General features: G+C 38.2%; 1 protein-coding gene across 2 annotated transcripts in view; it reads left to right on the top strand.

The window, feature by feature from the left end:
* Positions 1-24,040, top strand: part of LOC150056388 (uncharacterized) — an 83,327-nt gene extending 59,287 nt beyond the window's left edge. Inside the window, exons 3-5 of one of the 2 annotated variants that reach the window (XM_090343122.1) lie at positions 12,488-12,554; positions 14,586-14,756; positions 23,885-24,040. In XM_090343122.1, the coding sequence (XP_090199248.1) occupies positions 12,488-12,554; positions 14,586-14,731 (213 nt within the window). In that variant the 3' untranslated portion in view covers positions 14,732-14,756; positions 23,885-24,040. Of the gene's footprint in view, positions 1-12,487; positions 12,555-14,585; positions 14,757-15,502; positions 15,590-23,884 lie in introns of those variants that run through there. The other variant, XM_090343123.1, reaches the window with a different exon arrangement.
* The last annotated feature ends 709 nt before the right edge of the window (positions 24,041-24,749 follow it).

The raw sequence follows: 24,749 nt of genomic DNA, 5'->3' as shown, positions 1-24,749 counted from the left end.
TGTGGCTTGCCTATCAATACAATTCCTATCATTATGCTTCATTCAGAGAATGACCTTATAGCTGCAGTAATCTTTCTTATTTTTAAAAATTGTTATTATAAAGGTGGGGTACAGAGAGGCTACAGTTACATAAGTCAGGTAAAGAGTGCATTTCTTTTGGAACAGTGTTACCCCTCCCTTTGCTCTCTCCCAGTTTTTCCCTCCCATCCCCACGCATAAGTTGTGTAGCTCATTTTCAATGTAATGTCCAGTGAGTTCCACTGCTAACTTTGCTCACCATTTGTCCTTCCATTTGAGCTGCAGCCAAATGAATACATTCTTCATTCTTAAAATAAAGCCACATCCCTCAAATACACAATTGTGATTCTCATCCACTTTTCCCCTTCCATAAACCACTATCATAAGCATACTGGAGAAAAAAGAAGATAGAGTAAAATTGGCCAGAAGTAAGAGCACAAATCCGACTGATAAGAAGCAAGCCAATTTATAACAAAAGGCAAATTGTATTTACAAAGTAAGATACCTCTTCCGTGATTATTCCTGATGCTCTTCCTGCTCAAACAGCAAACTCACATTTCTGTGTAGGCGGAACAGCAGGAATACATAGAAACCAGTTGAGACATAGTAACTTCTGAGACTATTCCTGAAACTTTGTTCTTGAGCAGAAACTTAGCACTCATTGTCACATGCTTCTTCCCAAAGACACCAACATGCATTGCTTAGCTTCTTTATAACTGAATTTCTGCTTTCCTTGTTTCCTCACATGGCTCTTGAGCCATTCTCTAGTTTCAGATTTACATCTGTTCAAAAGTGTCATCATATTAGAAGACAATGCCATACCATTGGAGAAAGCTCTTGGAAAGCTGAATAGCATATAGCTGAATGACAGACGCAACAGTTTTGAAAACATAGTCTAGTTTGCAAGACACAGTATCCTGGGAGTTTATAGGACATATTCAAGATCAAGATTTTTTTTTAATTATAGTACTAAGATTTCACTAATATGGCTGAGGATGGCACCAAGCAGTTGTCTTTTTTATTATTATTATTTTATTGTCACCAACTCAAAAGAAAAGAACAGAACAACCAAGCAATGGTAGTTCATGAGTATAATCTTACCTAGTCAAGAGATTGAGATCTGAGGACAGTAGTAATTTAAAGACAGCCTGGGCAGAAAAGTCTATGTGATTTTTTTGGGGGGGGGTCATGGGGCTTGAGCTCCACCTGAGCACTCTCCCTGAGCTCTTCAGCTCAAGGCTACTGCCCTACCCTTGAGCCAAGCCCCCTTCCCATTTTCTGGAGGCTAATTGGAGATAAGAGTCTCAGGTCCCTTTGTGCCTGGGCTGGCTTTGAACCATGATCCTCAGATCTCAGACTTCTAAGTGGCTAGGATTACAGGCATGAGCTACTGCGCCCGGCTTAGGTCTATGTGATTTTTATCTCCATTTAATGAACAAAAAATTGGAAGTGGAATTGTATCTCAAGTGTCCTTCAGCCTTGCACATAAAAGCTAGAGGGACAAGTCAGGCACAGTGGCTCAGGCCTTTAATCCTAGCTATTCAGGAAGCTGAGATCTGAGATCAAGGTTCAAAGCCACCCTGGGCACAAAAGGACCTGAGTCTCTTATCTCCAAATAAACTGTAGAAAACGGGAAGTAGAGTTTGGCTCAAGGGTAGGGTGGTAGCCTTGAGCTGAAGAGCTCAGGAACAGCGCCCAGGCTCTAGTTCAAGCCCCATGACCCCCCCCCACCACACACACAAAAAAAGTCAGAGGGAAAATGCACAGTCCCTTAGTTCAAGCTCTAGTGCCAGCACAATAAATAATAATATAATGTAATATAAAATAAATAAATAAATAAAAATAAAGAAGATAAACAGAAAAGGCCTGTTTTAGTTAGGAATTAAATTTTTCAGTTAAGATTGGCAGTAAAATGTACTAATTTTATGTTATCATCCCTCATCAGTGTGTGTACTTTCAATATTCTGCCAAAGTATGAAATATGTGTAGGGTTCTCTGAATGCAAGCACTTGACATGTAACTTGAAGAAAATTATTTGCAGCATTGTTTGAATTACAAGCTAACCTTTCTTCATTATTTGGTAGATATTTGCTTGAAAAAAGGCAAAGCGGGCCTGTCAGTATATATATATATATTTATATATATATATATATATATATAAATATATATATATATATAAAAGAAACATGAACAATATTTGCTGGCAAAAAGAAAATTCAAGTTTTCAAACAAAAATTATGAAAGAGAATAATTTTGGAAAACTTGTATCTGCCACTGTAAACTTAACAACTCCACATTACTTAGAGATTTTCTGCAGGACTGTGGAGGCTAAGGCTTGCCACTCTGGAAGCTGAAATCTGCAGGATCACAGTTAGAAATCAGATCAGGTAAAAAGATTACAAGAGTCATCTCCAAAATAACCAACACAAAGCTAGACTGGAGGCATAGCTTGAGGTGCAGTGCCAGTTGAAGAAGCAGGCTCTGGAAGAGGCTCTGAGGGAAATCTCTAATACTGCTTCTCCTGTAATGATATTAATATTATATATTTTGTAGGTTTGGGGGTTAAACCCAAGGTCTCCTGCACACTGGGCAAGCACTCTATTATTGAGTTATATCCCCAGCCCTAGTGTTATTTTTAAAATTGTAGAATAAGATGCGCAAACATAAGAAAGATGTGCATATCTTAGGGAATGATATTTCCCAAGTGCCCAAACATGCAATTATATGTATTATGTATTAGGAAATTATAGCTAGGTTATTCAAAGTGCAATCTATGTAGGAGTGGATTTTTAATGTAATAGTCTAAAGATTTCATCAATATGGTTTTATAAATTGAAATTTGCAAGAAACTACCACCAATTACTGAGATTTGGTATAATATAAAAATATTCATAATTACCTGAAAAAGCTATTAAAATATATCTCCATATATACCAATTATATATATATATATATATATAAAATGCTGCCTTATTTATGCATGTATCCTTGTGTTGAGAAAGGTCTGCTCATTTCATTTGCCTGTTTATAATCATTTGTTCTTATTGTTCGGATAGTTGGTGATTTTTTGGTGTTTAATTTTTTTGAGCTTTATATTCTAGGCTTAAATAGCTCTCGATTTTGTTTTACCATTCTTTAGTTTGTTTTTTTTGTTTTTTTTTTTTGCCAGTCCTGGGGCTTGAACTCAGGGCCTGGGCACTGTCCTTGGACATTTTTTGCTCAAGAACATTTTTTGCTTGAGCCACAATGCCACTTCCGGCTTTTTCCATGTATATGGTACCAAGGAATTGAACCCACAGCTTCATGCATGCTAGGCAAGCACTCTACCACTAGGCCCAACCCTGTAAATTATCTCTTTATTCTGATGATCATTTTCTCTAATGTACAGAGGCTTTTAATTTTATATAATCCAACTTGTCAATTCTTTCTCTTGTTTACTCAGTAATTGGAGCCCTAGACAGATTGTCATTGACTGTGCCTATTTTTTCCAGTGTTTTCCTATAGTATTGTCCAAATTTTAGGTCTAAATTTTAGGTCCAAATTTTAGGCCCAAATTTTAGGTCCAAATTTTAAGTTAAAGTCTTTGATCTACTTTGAATTGATTCTTGTACCCAATAGGAACTAGGGATTTGTTTTCAGTTATCTACATGTGAATACCTTATTTCCTAACACCATTTGTAGAACAGACTTTTCCCCCCAAAGAATGTTCTTGACAACTTTGTCAAAAATCGACTGGCTGCAACTGCACACACAGCACCTTACCATTTTATAGCCACCAAGCATTTTAATCAAAGTTAGGTGATGTAGTTGTAACAAACCTTGTCACGGTGAATTTGACCTGAATACGCTCTTATTTACTTCTAAAATAAAAATCTACCCTCAAAAGGAGGCTTATTTTCTCAAAATTAGGCAAACAATAAAGAGCCTTTGTTTCACAATTTAGAAAGTGAATGGAAATCTGGGAAGCTTTATGATGAGGATACATGAGAAGTCTTCTGGTTCCTTTCTTCATTTGGAAGAGATTGACTGAGTTCCTGCTGTAGGTCAGTGGTGAAGATGAATGTTGGAGATATGATGCTAAATAAAACAACAACAACAATAACAAACAAATGAAAATTGAATTCCAGCTCTTACAAAACAGGAGAAGATATTAGACAAGTAAACATATCAAGGATAGTGTCTGAGACAGGAGAAACAAAATAGAACACTATGAGTAGAAAATAAGCAGGAGAGACAATCCTTAGACTGGTGGAAAGGGAAGCCTCTCTGAAGAAAAACCATATAGCCCCGAATGGAAATGTGATAAGAAGCCCAGGATAAGCAAAATGAGGGCAGGATTCTTGACTTGTATGCACAGATTGTTATCCCTTTTCTGGAGGTTTCAGGGCTTTCTTGGTATCTGTTGCCTAAGTTTGCACATACAGGCCCTACAGTTTGGTTTTCTTGGTTTCTATTCAACTCCTCAGAAGCTGTTGTCTGGCATGGTCAAAGTCACTCCACCTTCTTTGGTCTTTTTAATCATGATTTGCAAAGTCGGAAGGGGAATATTTTTTAGATAGGTATTTCCTTTGGATTACTTTAGATAATTTATCTAAGTGTTTACTCATAGAGGAAAACAATCATAATATTAGTGATATAATGTCTGTTAGGAGGCATTTGAAGTGGCTTGTATTGGCCAAGTGGGATACCCTAGAGATAATGTCCTGAATATGCTTTGGTATCAACCTCTACTGGCTCGGTTATGATACAGGAATAATATATACAGAGAACCAAGACAGTGTAAAGAATCACAAACACAGTTATAAGAAACATGGGAGGCAAGTAGGGCAGGAAAAGGAAGTGATTGTAAGAAGTTGTTGAAAAAAGCAGTTATCAAAACGAATGTTTCACAGGAATACTGGGGCTATAGTTGGTGAAGGGGTGTAGAGAGGTGGAAGCAGATCTATTAAACAGGAAAGAATGCTAAGCAATGAGTAAAAACAGATGGAAGCCTGGGTGACAAGCCCAGGTCAGAACTCAAGAGAAGGGACAGGTAAAATGCAGAGCTTGATCTCAGAGAGCAAATAAATCATTCCTAAGCAGACTTTTATATCTTAAGAGACTGTTTTTAATTATGGCTGCCCATCCATCCATTGTTTTGAAGCTTTCCCCCCTTACATTAATTATAGGGGGAGACATTTCATTGTTATGCTGCTGCACATTTGCAATGTATTTCAATCAATCTCACCCCCTCTAAACACTCTTCCTGGTTTCATTGTCTTGTTTGTATAGTTGCAAATTATTTATTTATTTATTTTGTCAGTCATGGGGCGCTGTCCCTGAGCTCTTCAATTCAAGTCTACCCAGACTGTGTTGAGCTATACTATTCTTTATCTCTAAACCCTCCCTGTTGCCCCTGATCATGTATTCCTAAGACCTTACTGGAAAATAAATGTGAGAGTAGAAAAGTTGACCTGGACATTACCGGAGGCTGGCACCTCCAAACGCCCTTGTTCTCTGTACTTTCCTCCTGGAAATTGTCCTTTGCCATCTGTCATCTATTTTCTGCTTCCTTATGTAGCCTTCATAATAACTGAGGTGATTTAGGGTATCTACTCATATAACTTTGTGTTTACGTTAAACTTTAAAATAAGGAGAGAAGCTTAATTTTTTCCTTAGGTATTTCAGAAAATTCAACAGGAAAAAGTTATATTGCCAAGTGCCAGGGATTCACATATGTAATCCTAGCTATTCAGAAGGCTTACATCTGAAGATCACATTTCAGAGCTAACCAGGGCAGACAAGTCTGTGAAACTCTGATCTCCAATTAACTACCAAAAGAGCAGCAAGTGGAGCTAAGAGTCAAGTGGTAGAGCACCATGCATGAGCAAAAAAAGCTAAGGGACAGTACTCAAACCCTGAGTTCAAGTCCAGTACTGGCGCACAGGCAGGTACACATATACAAAAGCCTCTAACATGCAATCCTTTCCATCTATTACCCAAGGTCTTTCTCATCTCTCTCTCTGTATCTCCACTGAAATTTGCACAAACTTACACACATATCTCAAGTATTTATGGCTCTTCTCATTTCTCCACACTATTTCTACTTAGGGAAAGTGAAGGAGCAAGCTCATATTGATGTTTTGCAGAACTTTTCATATAGGTGTAGTATAGCAGGCATCTAGGAGTCTAGGGTTTACTCAGAGCTACTCATTGGTTACAAAACAATGAAAATGATCTAGTCTCTGAGAAAGTAACTGCAGATTTTTCTACATTGTATCTAGTTTGAATGAATATTATTATTTCCAAGTAAAGACTTTTTTTTTTTTGCAATATCAGTGCTATGTTACAAATTGTTGCCTGTTAAGTCTGAAATAAGGTTATAGTCAAACCTTTGGAAATAGTGCCTAATGCTACATTATGTCAGATGTTTTCTGATGTCCTGGGTCCAGGCTAGTCCTCTTGGCACCCTTTTCCTCTCTGCCCTGAGCCACAGCAAATCAGTGTTAATGTACAGATAACCTTGCCTTCTGTGACTTGATGGCTATTTACTGGTGTAAGAAACAACAGTATATGTAAGAAGCAGTGGGACTGAAAAAAACTAACTTGCGTTCTCTGCTCCCTCAGCTGGTCAGTGTAGTCCTCTTCTGAAGGTCACCTTCATGCTGACTGTGACAGCCTAGTTCTCCAGCTCTCTCGTGCTCTCTCGTGCGCTCTCTCTCTCTCTCTCTCTCTCTCTCTCTCTCTCTCTCTCTCTCTCTCTCTCTCTCTCTCTCTGTCTCTCTCTCTCTCTCTTCTTCTTCTTCTTCCTCCTCCTCCTCCTCCTCCTCCTCCTCCTCCTCCTCCTCCTCCTCCTCCTCCTCCTCCTCCTCCTCCTCTTCTTCTTCTTCTTCTTCTTCTTCTTCTTCTTCTTCTTCTTCTTCTTCTTCTTCTTCTTCTTCCTTCTTCTCTCTCTTTCTCTCAGTCTCTATCTCCTTTTAATCATTGTTCCCTTACCCCTCAGGCCTCCCTAAGAAAACTTCAGATTCCATACTAGCTTTTTTGCTGGGAGGGGTCCCAAGCGCCTCTTCTTATCAAGTTCATCTTGAGCCCTCAGGGTCTGGAAAGGATTATAAATGTCCCTCAAATCAGCAAACAACAAAGTCAAGATTAAAACAATTTAGAGCAGGGAAAGATAAGGACAATTTAGGATGTTTTATTTAGAAAAGGTATTGATAGCAGATAGATACAAGGACTTAAGTTTGTTCTTTTTTTTTTGTCTTCGTAAGGAAGGAACATTAGCTCCAACAGTGTTCACCTCCATAGCACAATTCTTACAGATGCAAACACCTGTGAGTCCATTCCTTCACATCCAAGCATGCTGACCAGAAACTTGCCTGCCATGTTAGTTTTATTGTTGCTCTCTATGTCTCCTAATTATTCAGAAAGAACACTTAAGCCTTTCTTCTGTAAAACTCCACTGCTTCTTAGATGCCTCTGACCAGTGGGTCACTCTTTCTCTAAAGAATTGCTGTGTTTTTTTTGTTTTGTTTTCTTTTGCCAGTCCTGAGGCTTGAACTCAGGGACTGAGCACTGTCCTTGGGTTTTCTCAAGGCTAGAGCTCTGCCACTTGAGCCAAAGCACCACTTCCAGCTTTTTCTATGTATGTGGTACAGAGGAATCAAACTCGGGCCTTCGTGCATGGTAGGCAAACATTCTACCATTAGGCTAAATTCCCAGCCCCAAGAATTGCTACTGAGAGTAAAGATTATGCACTTCAAATCTGGGCCAGATACTATACTAATGACAAGGCAAACAAAAGGAAGCCATTTCTACTTTCATGGATTAAATAGTCTGGAAGAGAAAAATACTTCTTTCTCTCTTTTAAGGCTTGGGACACACCACCTACTGCTCTTGGACATCAGAACTACATCCAAGACTCTAGAATTTACATCAATATGCCTAGACCCTCATATGTTTGGTCTTCCCTGAGAATTATACCATCAGCTTTTCTAGCTCTCAGCTTTTCAGGCCTGAGATGAGCCACAGTGCCTATATCCCAGAACCCCTAATTTTCAGAAGGCTTTTTGGAGGATTTCTCAATCTCTTTGAATATATGAGTCAGTTCCCCCAATACATACTTTCATCTGCTTATATCTATATCTACATCTGCATCTATATCAGTAGGACAAGGAACTTTATTCTGTCAAGGGCCATTTGAACATTTATACTATTGTCTATAATCAATACAGGAAAATGGCTGTGATCAGCCAATAAGAAGCATGTAAGAACCCTGTGTATCTGTCTTCTCATAACCCAAGTCATTTTGCTGGTTTTGTTCTGCTCTTGAGCCAGATACTCCTCTCTCTCTATCTCACTCTCTCTCCCTCTCTCTCCCTCTCTCTTTCTCTCTCTCTCTCCCTTTCTCCCTCTTTCCCCGTCTCTCTCTCCTCCCCCTCTCTCTTCTCTTTCTCTGTCACTCTGTGTGTGTGTGTGTGTGTGTGTGTGTGTGTTTTCTACGTATCTATGTTCTATTGGTCTGCCTCCATGAGGAGTTTTAATACATATGATAAGTGTATAATTGTAAATCTTGATATATGCTATGAAGAGTGGTATATAATGATATAAGAACATTTGCCAAGGGGAAAGTCAGCTAAAATACGAACATTATATACCACAAGAACTATGAACAATCAACAGTTATCAACTAGGATAGTTATTCTCCACTAGTCATTCCCCCTCCCTTCATGAGCATTTTGGCAAAGTCTGGAGACATTTTTTATTGTCACAACTTGTGGATGCTACTGGCATCTAGTGGGAAGAGGCAAAGGGTGCTCTTGAACTTCCTAAGGGAAGAGAAAAGCCCCTCTTCCCTGGAGGGGAAGAGACACATGGGACTAAATAAAGATTCCAGCCAGAAAGCAGAATAAGTGCAAAGATTCAGCCACATATTGGCCTGGTGCAGAGAAGGCTTTCAATATTGTACTGGATTTCTGGGTTACATTGGTTTGGCTATCACCTCTATTTTTCTTTTCTGCCATCACGCCCACTGGATAAACTTCTGTTTTACTAGGCAGAGGTAGGAAAGAATATAACAAAATCACTTCTCCACAAAATGTATGTGTGTCAAGCAACAGAATGAAATATAGCTGAAGGGTGAGAGGATAATTTCATTCTAGATTAATGTTGCTTGAAAATAGAAAATATTCTCTTCATCTCAACTGGCAGCCTGACTCCCTCAAAGTGGATATTTGTGGCCTGGGTTGAGCTGGAATGGATATTTTGTGGGTTTTTTTTTTTTAGTATAGAACAGGAGATGAAAAAGAGCAATAAAATTTGTTGAGTATTTTCTGAATGCAAGTTACATCATTCCTTCATTTAACAAGTGATGATTAGGCTCAACTCAGAATATAATGAGGAGCAAATAATGTTAAAGAATGGGAAAAATGTCCCTATAGTGTAAATGTACATGATACACTGGGTATTAGACAGGGTTAAAGAATCCTGAAAGAGGGAGAAGCTGGAAGAGAAGCAGGAGCATCACTGTCTGGAGACTTCCTGGAGAAAAGGGGTGTGTGGATGTTACTTGATGTTGAACTGTGAATGCACTGAGCAGAAATCCCAGGGAACAGAAGATGCAAAGGGAAGAAACTTGCAAAACAGTGTGGGCACAGAGTATGAGTGTGATATGATGACATTTAGGTGGATGTTGAGGTCCAGAGTGTGAGGGACAGGGAAATGTGACTGGGACTGAAGTCAGAAAGGTCTATGTGCTCTGCTAAGAAACCAAAAAAAGATAGAGAGATCTACATATTCAAAAGGACTGCTCTGACACTTGTGGAGACAGGATGGGAGAAAGGTAAAAGTTGACAATACTGTTCATTTGGGAGGCTAGGAGGCTATAGGAGTCCAGTGAGAATGTTTAAACATGGAGAGACCATGTCCAATACAAAACAGAGTTGCTTGACTCAAAGAACAATGTGGCCACAGCTATATGGAGTCCTCATGCTAACTTATTGGCAGTTAAGTTTCTACATATGAATCTTAGGGGCATTCAGAACACAACTTGTATAATTGTTTAGGGTTTGTTTGGGGTGTGTGTGTGTGTGTGTGTGTAAGAGAGAGAGAGAGAGAGAGAGAGAGAGAGAGAGAGAGAGAGAGAGAGAGAGAGAGAGAGAGAGAGGGAGGGAGGGAGGGAGGGAGGGAGGGAGGGAGAGACAGAGAGAGAGAGAGAGAGAGAGAGAGAGAGAGAGAGAGAGAGAGAGAGAGAGAGAGAGAGAGAGAGAGAGAGAGAGACTGCAGTCCTGGGACTTGAACTCAGGGCCTGGGCAATGCCCTGGAGCTTTCTCAAGGCTAGTGCTCTATCACTTGAGCAACAACACCACTTCTGGCCTTTTCTGTGTATGTGGAACCGAGGAATCAAAACCAGGACTTCCTGCATGCTGGGCAAACTCTTTACCACTAGGCCACACTCCTGGCCCCAATTCCTGAACTGTTTTGTTCCATGCTACCGCTCACCACTTGAGCTCCACTTCCGGGTTTTTATTGGTTAATCCGCCCACTAACTAGCTATGATTACAAAGATGACCCACAAAAATTCTGGCTATTTTTTTTTTTTTTTTTGCCAATCCTGGTTTGAATTCAGGGCCTGAATTCAAGCTCTACCACTTGAGCCACAGAACCACTTTTGGCTTTTTTCTATGTATGTGGTACCAAAGAATTGAACCTGAGTCTTAGTGCATGCTAGGCAAGCACCACTAGGCAAAACACCCGGCCCTGGCTATTTTTTTAATTTGCATTTTTACATACTTCCCCATACCTTACATTCACAACAATCCTGTGAGGCTGATAGTTATTCTGCCATCTGTAATAACAAAACTAAAATGAAAGAGACTAAAGAATTTGACCAAATCACCATTATTAGTAGAAACAGTCAGGTTGAAAGTATCAATAACTTGGTTTTTTTAGATGTTTGCTCTTACACTGCTCCATCCTTCAGTTCCTTATTCTGGACTGCATACCCTCCTACTTCCCTTTGGCATTTGACCATCCATTTTCCTATCCTCTCTTTTCTCTTCCACTTCTACCTGTTCCCTGTTCATCTTTCTCTTTCTTTCTTTTCTTTCTTTCTTTCCTTTCTTTCTTTCTTTCTTTCTTTCTTTCTTTCTTTCTTTCTTTCTTTCTTTCTTTCTTTCTTTCTTTCTTTGTACTGGAGTTTAGATTTAGGTCCTTGTATTAGCTAGCTAGGCTTTCTAGCAGTTTAGGTATACATCCAGTCCTTTTGGCTTTTAGTTATTGTTCAGATAAGTTCTTGTGCAATTTCTCCCCTAAGGCTAGCTTCATACTTTGATTCTCTTACTTATGCCTCTCATATTAGTAAATTACTAATACATTCCTTATTTGTTGAGATGAGGATCTTACTAACGTTTTTTTTTTTTGCCTGGGTTGGCCTTGAAACATGATCCTTGCTATTTCTGCCTCCTGAGTAGCTGGGGTTATAGGCATGTGCCACAATTCTTACTTTTAATTAAAGTCTGAATTAAAAAAAATTTCTCTGTCATATTCCCAAACCCATTACCCAGAGGCAATCTCTCCATAATTTTTGTTTCCACAGAATTGTATGTATGTTTCATGTGCACGCTAATTAACAATATATGTATAAGCCTTATCTCTTGGCTGCATGCACTGAAAGCAGATACACTCTTATCTTTAAAACCATTAGAGTACTTAATAGAAAATGTTATTTATTGTAAAGTAGAAAGTATAGTAGGCATTATTAAATGTTTGATTGAATGAATGAATGGGGAAAAGTGAAACATGAACATGAAAAGTGAACATGGTGTCTGTTTATAAAGGAAATATTTATAATATGTTTCATCTTTCATAATATCTCCTCTTTTATATTATGGGGATATTGAGCTGTGAGCAGAAAATCCACTTAGAAAATTATGAAGCTATTACTTCTTGGGAGGGGTGGAGGAGGGAACTGGGAGAAAAACATGGGAAGGAGTAACAATGTTCAAGAAGTAATGTACTCACTACCATACAAATGTAACTGTAACCCTTCTATACATCACTCTGAGAATAAAAAAAAATTAAAAAGGAAAAAATACGAAGATACATAGACAATGAGTATGCTCTTTTCTTTTTTTAGTTTGAAATGACTCTCACAAGCTTTCAGTCTGTAGCCAGAGGTGCTATTTGGGAAGGGTATGGAAACTTAAGAGGTTAGGACCTAGCTGAAGAAGTAGGTCCCAAGGGGGTGTGCCTTGGAAGATGGTACCTAGTTCCTATTTTCACTCTTTCTTTCTCTTCTTCCTGCCTGTCATGAGATGAAGAGTCAACCCCCTCCCCACCCCTGCCCCATACTCTAACCACAACAGGTCTGCCTTGCTGGACCCAGAATCAAAGGATCAAACTTCTGTAACCATGAGCAGAAATATTTTTCCCCGAAGTTACTTTGCTCAGGTACTTCACTGTAACAAAATATGACTTTTGTTTAATTTTTAAGGTAAGATCGCCCAACTGCTTGCATAAAGTCAACAAAGCACAGAAGATAAATCTTGGGTCAATATCTGGTAAGCCAATGTTAATGCTTTCAAGTCTTAAATATTCCACTTTTACCATTACTGATACAAAGCTCATCAACACTCCTGTCATTATGGCAAAGTCTTTGGCTGCATTTTTCAGGGTTCCTCCTACTGCTTCCTAACTTCACCTTTCTTAGTGTGCAAAAGAAGAAAGTTCTGCTGAGAAAGATGTATTCTATTGTTTGGAAAAGAAGGACCCCCATTGATGATGGCTTCCTGCCTTGGAAAGGAAATGGAATTCTCTCTGTAAACCAGAGGAAAACCATCTAAAGAACAAATATTGAAAGACCATTCTCCAAAAAAGATATGTACATTGTCAACAGGCACAGGAAAATATAAAAGAGAGGGATTAATATAGTTTGGGGGTTTGTTTTTTTGGTTTTTTGGTTTTGGGGTTTTTTTTTTTTTTTTGCCAGCTTGAGCTCAGGGCCTGAGCACTGTCCTTGGACTTTCTCAAGGCTAGAGCTCTACCACTTGAGCCACAGCACCACTTCTGGCTTTTTTTCCATGAATGTGGTATGAAGGAATCGAACCTGGGTCTTTGTGCATGCTAGGCAAGCACTCTACCAGTAGGCCAGACTCCCGGTGCTAATATAGTTTTAATAGTTTAAAAAAATAGGAAATGACTAGTTTAATGTAAAACATTATTATATCCTTCCTTCCTTCCCTCCCTCCCTCCGTGCCTCCCTCCTTCCCTCTCTTTCTCTCTTTCTTTCTTTCTTTCTTTCTTTCTTTCTCTCTTTCTTTCTTTCTTTCTTTCTTTCTTTCTTTCTTTCTTACTTTCCTTCTTTCATTTTGCAATCATGGAGCTTGAACACAGGGCCTGGGCACTGTCCCTGAGCTTTTTCACTCAACTGGTGCTCAACTACTTTGAATATAGTACCACTTTCAGTTTTCTGGTGATTAATTAGGGATATGAGTCTCATAGACTTGAGACATAGTCTCAAAGCCAGACTGGGCTGTGCTTCTCAGCTCTCAATCTCCTGAGTAGCTTGGATTATAGCATGAGCCACCAGCACCTGGTACATTTATCCATTTCATCTTTAATTATGGACTCACAAAGCCAGTGGGAAATTTGATAGCTCCCCAACTCTCTCAGACAGATATTCCTACTTTTTTCATAAAAAATTTAAATAATAGGTTTTCAAATTTTTAAGTAAATAAAATAGCTTATTTTACTGCAAAATGCTTAATTATAAATCACATTGAGCCCTGTTTATCTTAAATCATCATATGCGAATAATGGGACTTCTCCTCATTGGTAGAATTCTAACATCAAAGTATGCAATACAGGTAATTTCTTCACTTTAACAGCCAAGGACAATGAGACCAGTGTGATACACAAGCTTTCCATGACCAAGGTTAGCCAAGGCCAGTGCCAGGTGCGGCTACATGTCTCTAGATTCCTACATTACGGTTCTTCAAACATTATTGCTTTACCATGTTTTAAAAATCCTATCTATGCATAAATAAACAAAAGCAAAGGACAAAGGGAAGAAATGTTAATATATACTAAAGCCTCATTTTTACAATGAAAATAATAGGAAATTAATGACAATTAATAATTAGCAGGAAAATAACCCCAGGTTGCTCTAAGCATTTTCCCTACATTTCTCAGTTACAAGAATTAAACCTGGACATTTGCATCATTTAAAGGTATATAGAAAGCTTTCTGATAAAAATAATTATTCCCTTTTTGTTGATTTGATTTCAACTTTTATTATTTTGATTTCAAACTCTCAAATCCATTTGCTTCTTAAAAGCTAGGCAAAATGTAATACTGTATTTATTTGCCAGGATCTCTAATTATCTTCTCTTGGCTCTGGTGACCTCTTTTTATTAATCATGATTGTAGGAAATTAGGCAGCTGATCTGTGTGCTACAAGGAAAGAGGAGCGCCATTGAGGCTTTGTACTCAATGAGACAAGGAGCACAATTTAAAACTCAAAACTCCTTTACTCAGATCTTTGCAACCAAACTGTTGTCAACCTTTCTTCATGTCTCTCTTCTCATTCCTAGAAGAAAAAAGAAGAGAAGGGGATGGAGTCAAAGAAAGAAGAGACAAGACACCCAGGGAAATTAAGAAGGAAGATGAAAATTTGAGAAAAGATGAGAAAGAAAAGAGAAAACAATGGATGAAGCTGTGTAAAATAGTCCTGATGTAGAATCCCCTGGCATAGTTTGTTAAAGGTACATTTCTAGACCATATCCCAGAGCAGCCAAATTGAGATCTATTGGAGTAGCATCATTTAAAGGTATATAGAAAGCTTTTTGATAAAAAAATAATTATTCCCCTTTTTGTTGATTTGATTTCAACTTTTATTATTTTGATTTCAAATTTGCAAATCCATTTGCTTCTTAAAAGCTAGCCAAAATGTAATACTCCATTTATTTGCCTAAAAGCCTTTTCTTTTTTAGTCTACAAAACAGTTCATAATGGTTACTTTTTTATGGATAAGTTGGTGTATTTTCACATACATCAAAGCAGCTCAGAAACATAGCACCTTCCATCAAAAGGATTTGCTTTAATGAGAGTAAATGTCAAATATGTTCTCTTCTGCCAGAGGCACTGAGGCTATGGATGCAGGAAAATCTACATGCACACAAAAACGTGTGCCTTGCCATTTCCTTCAGCCCATTTGCTAGGACATTTTCTACATTAGGATTCCTTGTTCATCCATTAGGCATGTTCTTATTGACACCTGGCACAAGTTGGAATATTGCCTGACATATTAGCAATTCTTTTTTCATATATTTTATTGTAATTAATAGAAGGGTTACATTATATTCAGCAGACAGAAGGTGCATTACTTCGCAAACATTGATACCCTTTCTCATGTCTTGGTCCCCATTTATATTACCAGTTCTATTAGGAAATATTATCACATCTTGTCTACAGGAACAAACCTAATTGTTACCACTGCGTTTATGGCCAGATTTGGTGATGGCAGAAACTGTGGTGCTAAAGGACTTCTTTTAGAGTATTGATGTGGGTGTGCTGATGGAGTTTGGTTTTATCGAAGGTGTCCCCATCAAGCTGCTCCTGCAGGTATACTGTAATTCAAGCGCAAGCAAGTTATTTGGAGTGTTAGTCATGGTTTCGGTAGGAATCCATATTGAAAAGGGTGTGCTGGGCAGTGATCATGTGCCTAAGCATATTGAACAGTACCTAGTGGTAAGTGATCATGCTGTGCATCCACACCTAGCCAGGCCTGCTGTGATAGTGATCCTGTTGTGTGTAATTACACAGCCACCCTGGGAATTTATTACTATGGATCAGGCAACAAGACAGAGTAGTCAATCATTGTGCTTGCTTTTGGCTACTAGTCGTAGTAGATTCTAGTATAGGAAGCAAGTCTTTGGCTTGAGGTTTAAAATAAGGTGGACATTCTCAATTCTAAATATTTTAGGGCAATTCATACTCTTTTATTTCCTATAATGGCAGGTTATTTGTATTTGGTATGAGGTGATTCTAGAAGTGATGGAATCTGTTCAGAGTTAAAGGCAATATTAAAATTAACAAATGAAATCATGCTTGACTCAAGCTTACTCAAGTAGAGTGCCTTGAGAGTTATTCATAAAATAATAAAATCTCACCAGAGAACAAAGTGAAAACACAGTCATTATTGCTTTTATCCCCTCTCTGTCTCTCTCTGTGTTTTTCTGTCTGTGTTTTTCTCTGTCTCTCTCTGTGTGTTTTTCTCTGTGCCTCTCTCTCTCTCTCTCTCTCTCTCTCTCTCTCTCTCTCTCTCTCTCTCTCTCTCTCTCTCTCTCTCTCTCTCTCTCTTTCTTCCTCTCTTGCTAAACATCTATTGGCAGAATTTTCTCATCTTTTAGGAGATAGGAAAGTTTTATTTTTTATACTTTTGCCAGTCTTGGGCTTGAGCTCAGGCCCTGAGCACTGTCCTTGGACTTTCTCAAGGCTAGAGCTCTACCACTTGAGCCTCAGCACCATTTCTGCCTTTTTTTTCTGTTTATGTGGTACCGAGGAAATGAACCCGGGTCTTCGTGCATGCTAGGCAAGCTCTCTACCACTAGGCCAAACTCCTGGTCCCAAGGCTACCAGTTTTATGTTCCACTTTTCCTTGCAATCAAATAATATCAAGGGTTACTAAAGAAAAGAGTTGGCATGAGGTTCAGATGTAGAGTTGTAGAGCACTTGTCTAGCATGTGTGGGGTCTTGCACTGACCTCTCAGCACCACAAACACACGCATACTGAAACACACACTATATATGTGTGTATAAGTAAATAACATAATATAATCAATAAAATATATAAAATAATAAAAATAAAACATATGAAAATAATCATATATATATTATATATATGAAGTAATAAGATCAAGGACTTGGCTTGATATGCTTACATATACATCTGAATTATTGTGAACTTTCACAATAGATTTCAAGTTTAATTTACAACCATATAAGCAAAACAGTGTCATTACTTTCTTTGTTTATGACCAGGAAAATATAAAAAGCATTTACGCACTTTAGTCAACCAGTTTACCTCTGAGGTTATTTTCTCTTTGCGAAATGAAGGCAAATGTGTAGAGGGAGACTTATTAGGGTAGATCTATTCTGAAAGATTTGCTGAAAACAATTAGATATTTTTGAACATTATTGGTAAAATCTTCCCAACCCCCTCCCTGTGTATTGCAGATATAATATTATAACTCCTGATAATGTCATTTATGATATCATTTGTGAACATGATTCACAGCTAAGCAGGAACTCATACAGCAAGCCTATCAGTTATGATGGGATTTTTAATAGGTAAGTAGTTCATCTCCTTCTGACTCAGAGCAGACAAGGCCAGCACTCTACGACTAGGCCACACACCCTGCCTCTTCTGACTTTGAATAGAAGGTAAGCATGTTGCTGTTCCAGACAGAAACTTGAGTGACTAAAATTAGCTTTAGAATTTTCTAAGATAAGAGAAGGGAAGGAAGAAAAGGGAGGAAAACAGTAGGAGTGGCAGGATTCTTCTTTTCACATGTAATCTTAATATATAATTTTTTCATCATAGTTATTGAAAATACTTGAAAAAATGGGAAAGAATCTCACTTTTCAGAGACTTTGGTTCAGTATTTTGGATTTAAGTTAAGTCTCAAATAAAGGTATATGATCTGATTTTTAAAAAGTCTCTAAGTTTATCTTCTTGGCTTCTGAATGGCCACAATGATTTTTGTTTGTTTCGTTTTTGATAAAGATATTGTCTCTGCAGCACACCTATCCTCAAACTCATCATCTTCTTTTTTTTTTTTTTTTTTTTTTTTGCCAGTCCTGGGCTTGAGCTCAGGGCCTGAGCACTGTCGTTGGACTTTCTCAAGGCTAGAGCTCTACCACTTGAGCCTCAGCACCACTTCCGGCTTTTTTCTATGTATGTGGTACCGAGGAATCGAACCCGGGTCTTCATGCATGCTAGGCACGCACTTTAACCACTAGGCCAAACTCCTGGTCCCAAACTCATCATCTTCTTGTCTCAGCTTCCCGAGAACTGGGATTAGAGGAGAGCAGGACCATACCCAGCTTGAGTTGCCTAATAGTTTCACTCCATGCCTGGATGCTTTAAGAGACCAAACAGGGGCCGGGAATGAGGTATTGTAGAAGAGTGAGAAACAGGTGGCATGTTCTATTTGTCAGGTGCTGTGTTACGCAGTTTGTATCTTGTTATTCATTCTTTTGTGTGTGTGTGTGTGTGTATGTGTGTGTGTGTGTGTGTGTGTGTGTTATTCATTCTTAATCACTTCTTATAAGGAGTTTGTTTGACTGTGTAGTATATCCAGTTTTAAGAGTTAAAGTTGTTAAGCAACATATGAAAATCATAAAACATGTGGAACTAACATCATCTCTCTCTAAACCCAAACCCAGACTTTAATTCTTTTCCCCATCTGTCTTGGGAATTAAACTGAGGGGTCTCATGCATAATAGGCAGATACTCTAGCACTTGAACCACATCTCCAGGTGTTGTTTTCCATTTGTTTTTTTAGAAATAGATTCTCATTCTATGCTTAGTTTGGTGTGAGCTGCAATTCTACTTGTATTTCTCATGTTGTAGGGGAAAATAGGTAGGTGCTACCTCAAAGCCACTGGTTGAAATGTAGTCCTCTGAGCTTTTGTGCCAGGTTGTTCTTCAGTTGGGATCTCCAGACCTCAAATATCCAAGTAGCTGGGATTACACGGTTGAGTCACTGTGACTGGCCAGACATTAATGATTGAAAATAAATTTTAAAAGCTATTGATCTAGGGCCGGGAATGTGGCCTAGTGGTTAAAGTGCTTGCCTTGCATGCATGAAGACCCGGGTTCGATTCCTCGGTACCACATGCATAGAAAAAAGCTGGAAGTGGTGCTGAGGCTCAAGTGGTAGAGCTCTAGCCTTGAGAAAGTCCAAGGACAGTGCTCAGGCCCTGAGCTCAAGCCCAGGACTGGCAAAAAAAAAAAAAGCTATTGATCTAGAATAACATAATTATTATTTATTTTTTTTATTGTTAGTTGTACCAAAGAGTTGTCACTCAACAAAGCAGTTTACGAGTATAATTCATCTTAGTTGATGTCAACCCCCCCCAACATTCTCACCCCTCCTTATTCATCTCACATTTCCTCAATTTTCTTGTATTTGTAGGATAGGCATTACAGTTTTGACTATGTTTTCTCCTTTCCTCCTCATTAGTCTATCCCTTCTCTCCTTGGCCACCCTTCATTCCTTTCAAAGAACTGTTTTCAGTTTATGTTGTTGACTTTTCATTTAGCCTTTCTGCAGAATTATCTTGTTGCATTCTCCACTGAATCTGTTTCTGTTAATACAGTTATGTGAATACTTGCATACCTTCCAAAGTATTTATTTACATATTTGTAAACACATTCTAGCTTCCACATATGAGAAAACTCATGTAACCTTAGTCTTTGGTCCTGACTTCCCTTAACATAATTTTTCAAGGTATTGCTATTATTATGTAAACAGTAGGATCACAAAGAAAAAAAATATTTTCCTCTTTTCTTTAAATCTTATTTACATCATTAAGAGAATATTTTGGTAACCATTCAAATATTTAACAAATATATTTTCCTTTGTTAACACCTTAGGGACGTTTTATAAATGACCAGAAGTGTTCAGTCTATGGGCTGAAGCATAGTATGTATGTCATTTCCATTTGATGGATGAAAAGTAGTAAGAGAAAGGTCTGTACTGGCCAGAAAGACCATTGTGCAGCAGTCCAGACCACACCACACTGCAACTACCTCCAGCCACGTGATAGGCATGAATATGGTAGCCAAAATTGGTTATCAATCCGATGGCCACTTATAGAGCCACTAATGTTCTTTTTTTTGTTAGTATTCTCTTATTCTTTTTAAAATTTTTTTATTCTCAGGGTAATGTATACAGGAGTTACAGTTACACTCGCCAGGAGTAGGTGCATTACTTCTCATACATTGATACCCCTTCTCATATTTTTGTCCCCATTTTCCTCCCCCTCCCTCCACCCAATCATCTTGTTTTCCCCCTTTCCCTTTCCTATTTCAATAAACAAATACAACAGGGGGAAATCAAATAAGCAGGGGGAGGGTGGGAGGAAAATGGGGACCATGTCATAAGAAAGGTATCAATGTTTGTGAAGTTATGCACCTTCTATCTGGTGAACATAATGCAACCCTTCTATTAATCACAATAAAAAAAGAAAGAAAAAAGACAAATACAACATACTAGGTAATAAAGTCACATACAGTAACAATATGAGATTAACCAAAGGGCAACAAAAGAGAGGAGAAATAACATAGTACATTATGAACAACAATCACACGAGATAAACGTCTTGTTTCCATATCCTAGAGATCCTTTCATTTAGTCCATCCTATATGATCTTATGTACATAGGTTTTGCACTATTGTAATCCTCTGCTAGGAGAGTCCTAGGTGTGTACTAATTATTACAAATGAGGGAAATCATTAAGCCTATGTTCCTTTGGATCTGAGAGCCACTATGTTCTTGAAGATCATCTAAAGTTATTCTAAAATGTCAATCTGGTCTTTGGCAGGCTCAGGCAGGCCTACACACTAGCCCTAAATGGAGTATCCAGTGTTGCCTGTTCTATTGGACTGGGGAGGTTTGGAGGATGGAGACATGGCACATAAAATCCTCTATATGATCTAAATAAGAGGAGATAATGTTCTCTTTTAAAAACAATCATTCTACAACATAGTTTACTCTAAGACTATCCTTAGTACTCCCTTTTGGGCTACAAAATCTGCTGTGGCATGTGACAGAGATCAGACTATGCTCTTTCTTAGTAAAGACATAATGTAAACATTGGGCATGGGAATATAGCTAGAAAGCAAAGTGGGCAAATAATAGCTATTTGTCACCAAACTTGAAGACAACTTTCACATGGGTGAGTGTAAGAACACTCCTTGTCACCCTAGGGCTGTCTAACTGGAAACAGCAATGCATACCTTGTTGATGCAAAGGTCAGATTACCTCTTGGCCTTGCATATCCTTAGCTCACTCCTGTAAGAGCAGGAGGCATTGATCCTTGTTAAGCTCCCTTGCACAAAAGAATGTTAACTCTATCCTCTGGGACATGGTCATTTAAGACATACTGGTCTGCCCTTAATTGGGCATTTAGAAGAGCCGTATTTCAGGCTAATGTAAGAGAGCATAATTTTGAACACTCAGTCCAATTGATTAGGAGAGAGTTGAGGGGGGAAAAAAAGAAAAGAAAAGAAAAGAAAAGCTCCACTGTTTAAGGAGAATTGACTGGAGATTGTCATGCCCACACACAATCTCAGATCAGGATTGGCTGAGACTTATAGCTTCAGACATATAGGCCCATTTTAACCTCTAGCATTGTTTGTGCTGTTGCATCTGATGCCAACAGTTTATATGGAGAGTTGCTACAAAGAATAGCTCTTCAGTGCCCTTTTTCATATCTATTCTAAGAACTGAGTTGAGAAATAGGATGATATAAGTATTTTATCACCTAATCACTCTATTTATGAAGGCTCATGGACATTTGTATTAGGTCAAGATACAATTTGAATCTTCTGGTCCATATAACCCGGTGGACATTGTGAACTGTGAAGCTAACAGTTACCCCACATAGAGCCCAAGTGCTATCCTACTGTATTTTAGTTACCCTCAAAAAGCGACATTTTTTTCTGGAGTAAGTTGAGGAGTTTGGACCATCCAGTAAATATATAATTAGTGAGTTTTAACTGTTTCCTATTTTTTTATACTACCAAAATAATTCAAAATGATTGATAGAAGACAAGTAAATTGGTATTTTCATTCAGTTATTTTTCTTCCTTCCTTCTACTCGGTCACTTTAGAATTTAGAGTGCTTTCAATATGCTAATATCATAGGAAACAGGTTATTTTGTTCTAGTAGACAGCAACAATATCAGTAAAGCATCACTATTATTCAGTCAATTCACTTTTTTTTAATTAACTCAGGATTTCAGCTGCATAATCTACTCACAAATTTGTGCTTATGAACATTAATTCTGCCAAACACTATTGGCTTACATCTGTAATCCTAGCTATTCAAGATCCTGAAATCTGAGGACCACCATTCAAAGCCAGTGTGGGCAGAAAAGTCCGACACTCATATCCAATTAATCACCAGAAAACTGGAAGTGGCACTGTAGCTCAAAGTGATAGAACACTAGACTTGAGCAAAAGAGCTCAGGAGCACCTTAGTTTAAGCCCCACAGCTGACACAAAGAATCAAACAGCCCCAATAATTCTTTGTCGGCAAAAGAGACAATATATATATATATTTTTTTTGTCAGTCGTGGTGCTTGAACTCTGGGCCTGGGCAGTGTCCCTGAGCTCTTCAGCTTAAGGCTACCACTTTATCCTTGAACCAAACCCATTTTCTGTTTTTCTAGAGGTTAGTTGGAGAAAAGAGTCTCAGGTCCTTTTGTGCCTGGGCTGGCTTTGAACCTTAATCCTTAGATCTCAGCCTCTTGAGTAGCTGGGATTACAGGCATGAGCCACCTCACCTGGCCAATAATTTATTTAACTGAGGATTGCTGCATCTAGAACAGAAACTCTGATTTCCTAGCATGGGATCCCCTCAGCTAATAGTCTGGACACCTGCAAGCTCATTGCTATGAGATTGTTGTTTGAGAGACCAAGAACTTGATGAGACAGAAATACAGTATGTGTGTGTGGAGCGGGGTGGGGGGGGGGGGCAGAATAGATTTTTTTTTTTCAGTTACGTGCTCCAGGAGAAAGGGATTGGCCACTGGAGGAAGTCAGGGAAGGAAGGCAGCTGAGATAAACATACATTGCAAGATACCGAACCAACTGCAGGTATGTACTTGTATCTCCCCAAGTGGAAGATCTTCACTGCAGTACCCCACTGAAACTAACATGAAAGGTCCAACTAATGCCATGAATATAACCATGACTTCAACTAAGTGGTAACTATGCTGAATTTGGAGCTGCTTTTCCCCAAACGTGGAATTTCTCAAGGGTAAGGTAGCTGCATTAAAAAAAGAATCCCTTCCCTTCCCTTCTTCCCTCCTTCTGTCTCTCCTCCCTCCCTCCCTCCTTTCCTTCTATCTTTCTTTCCTTTCTTTCTTTCTTTCTTTCTTTCTTTCTTTCTTTCTTTCTTTCTTTCTTTCTTTCTTCTTTTCTTCCTTTCTTCCTTTCTCTTTCTTTCTCCTTTTTCTTCTCTTTCCTCCTGTGCCCTTCTCCAACAATTGTGTAGTTCCTTCTTTCAAATTCACTTTTTTCAAACATCATTATCATGCTCTTTACTAAAATAAGTAGAACAGTATCCATCAGCTACATAGAACTTAGCGTCATAGAAATACAAAATCTTGAAATTAAATGTACTTTTCTTGCTGCTTGGACATAGATGATTATCCGACCAGACATATTAGATGTAATGTAAGAACTCTACTCGTTTCTGGTACCCATTCAGAAGCCTGAGTGTGTGGTGACAATCTATTCCATGTGTGGGGCATTTAGTATACTTTCCTGTCAGGGGTGGGAAACAAATAAGACAGACTGTTGGTGGGATTCAAAATCAAGTGTGTGGCTCCTTTAAAGCTGTGTGTTTTCATGTCTGTTTCCTTCAATTATATGTATTTCATTTTTTTTCTTTGGTTAATAAGATACAGAACTTCCAGGATGATACTTTTTGAGTCAATCTGGATTCTTTGCAGAAATGGGAAGTAAATCGTCAGCTTATACACAAGGTGGCACCCTGTGATTCCAACCAGGTTTGAAAGGAGGGATTCAGCTAAGAGACGGAGCCACCGCTTCACATTTATTTACCACCTGTTTTTATTTTTATTTTCTTGCAGTAGTGAATGAAGAAGAAGAAACCGAAAATGTCTGTCATGTCACCTCTTAGTGCAGCCTTCATCCCTACATCAGAGATTCAGAGCTTCCCCCATGAAGGGTACTGGAACCACAACACTGATTCTAGAAGATTGTAATGAACGTAGCCTTCACATTCAGATTACATGGGTAAAACAACAGAGCTTCACAATAGTTCATTCCTAGGAATGGCAATTCAATTAATATTTCAATTTATTAACATTCAAATTAATATTCAGTTGGATTTGCTGATATAGAGAACCAATTAGAAAGAATGTAACAGAAATAGTTGGATAGCAACTGTATTAGTTTTAAGGTCTCTTTAAAAATAAGGTTGCTAAAAAATAACTTTGATCATTATCTGGAAACTGAGTTTAATACTGGGACATGAAAATGAATATTAATATTTATTTTAATTTAGACTTTTTAAACAATGTTTTTTCACTCAGCTTTAAAAACTAGTTCTAATTCTAGTGTGTTTATATAAATGCATGCTATTTGGAACTGATCGAAAGCATATTGAAATGTATGGAGTTTAGAATGACTGTAGATAGTACATTGTATGTCAGAATTAAGATAGACTACGATGCTGCACCACCATTTGAAACTGGTTTTGATTAACTGAGACATAATAGCCTCCCAAACTTTTAAAGGTATTTTGGGTTTATAGCACTAATAATGATATATTTTCAAGAAGTATGTTAGAAATAAGCTTTATGAAAAATAGTATTTTTGCATAATAAATACTTTCCAGTAGCAGAAGCATTCAAGTTTGGGGACTGGATTAGAAGCCAAGAAGTGTGTGTGTGTGTGTAACAGAATATGCTCCAATGAAAAATGTACTGTGTT

Source organism: Megascapheus bottae, chromosome 12, assembly GCF_031878675.1.
Source record: "Megascapheus bottae isolate mThoBot1 chromosome 12, mThoBot2.hap1, whole genome shotgun sequence".
Taxonomy (NCBI): Eukaryota; Metazoa; Chordata; class Mammalia; order Rodentia; family Geomyidae; genus Megascapheus; species Megascapheus bottae.
Note: the sequence above shows the minus strand (reverse complement) of the source record. Positions and strands in the feature narration are given on the sequence as shown.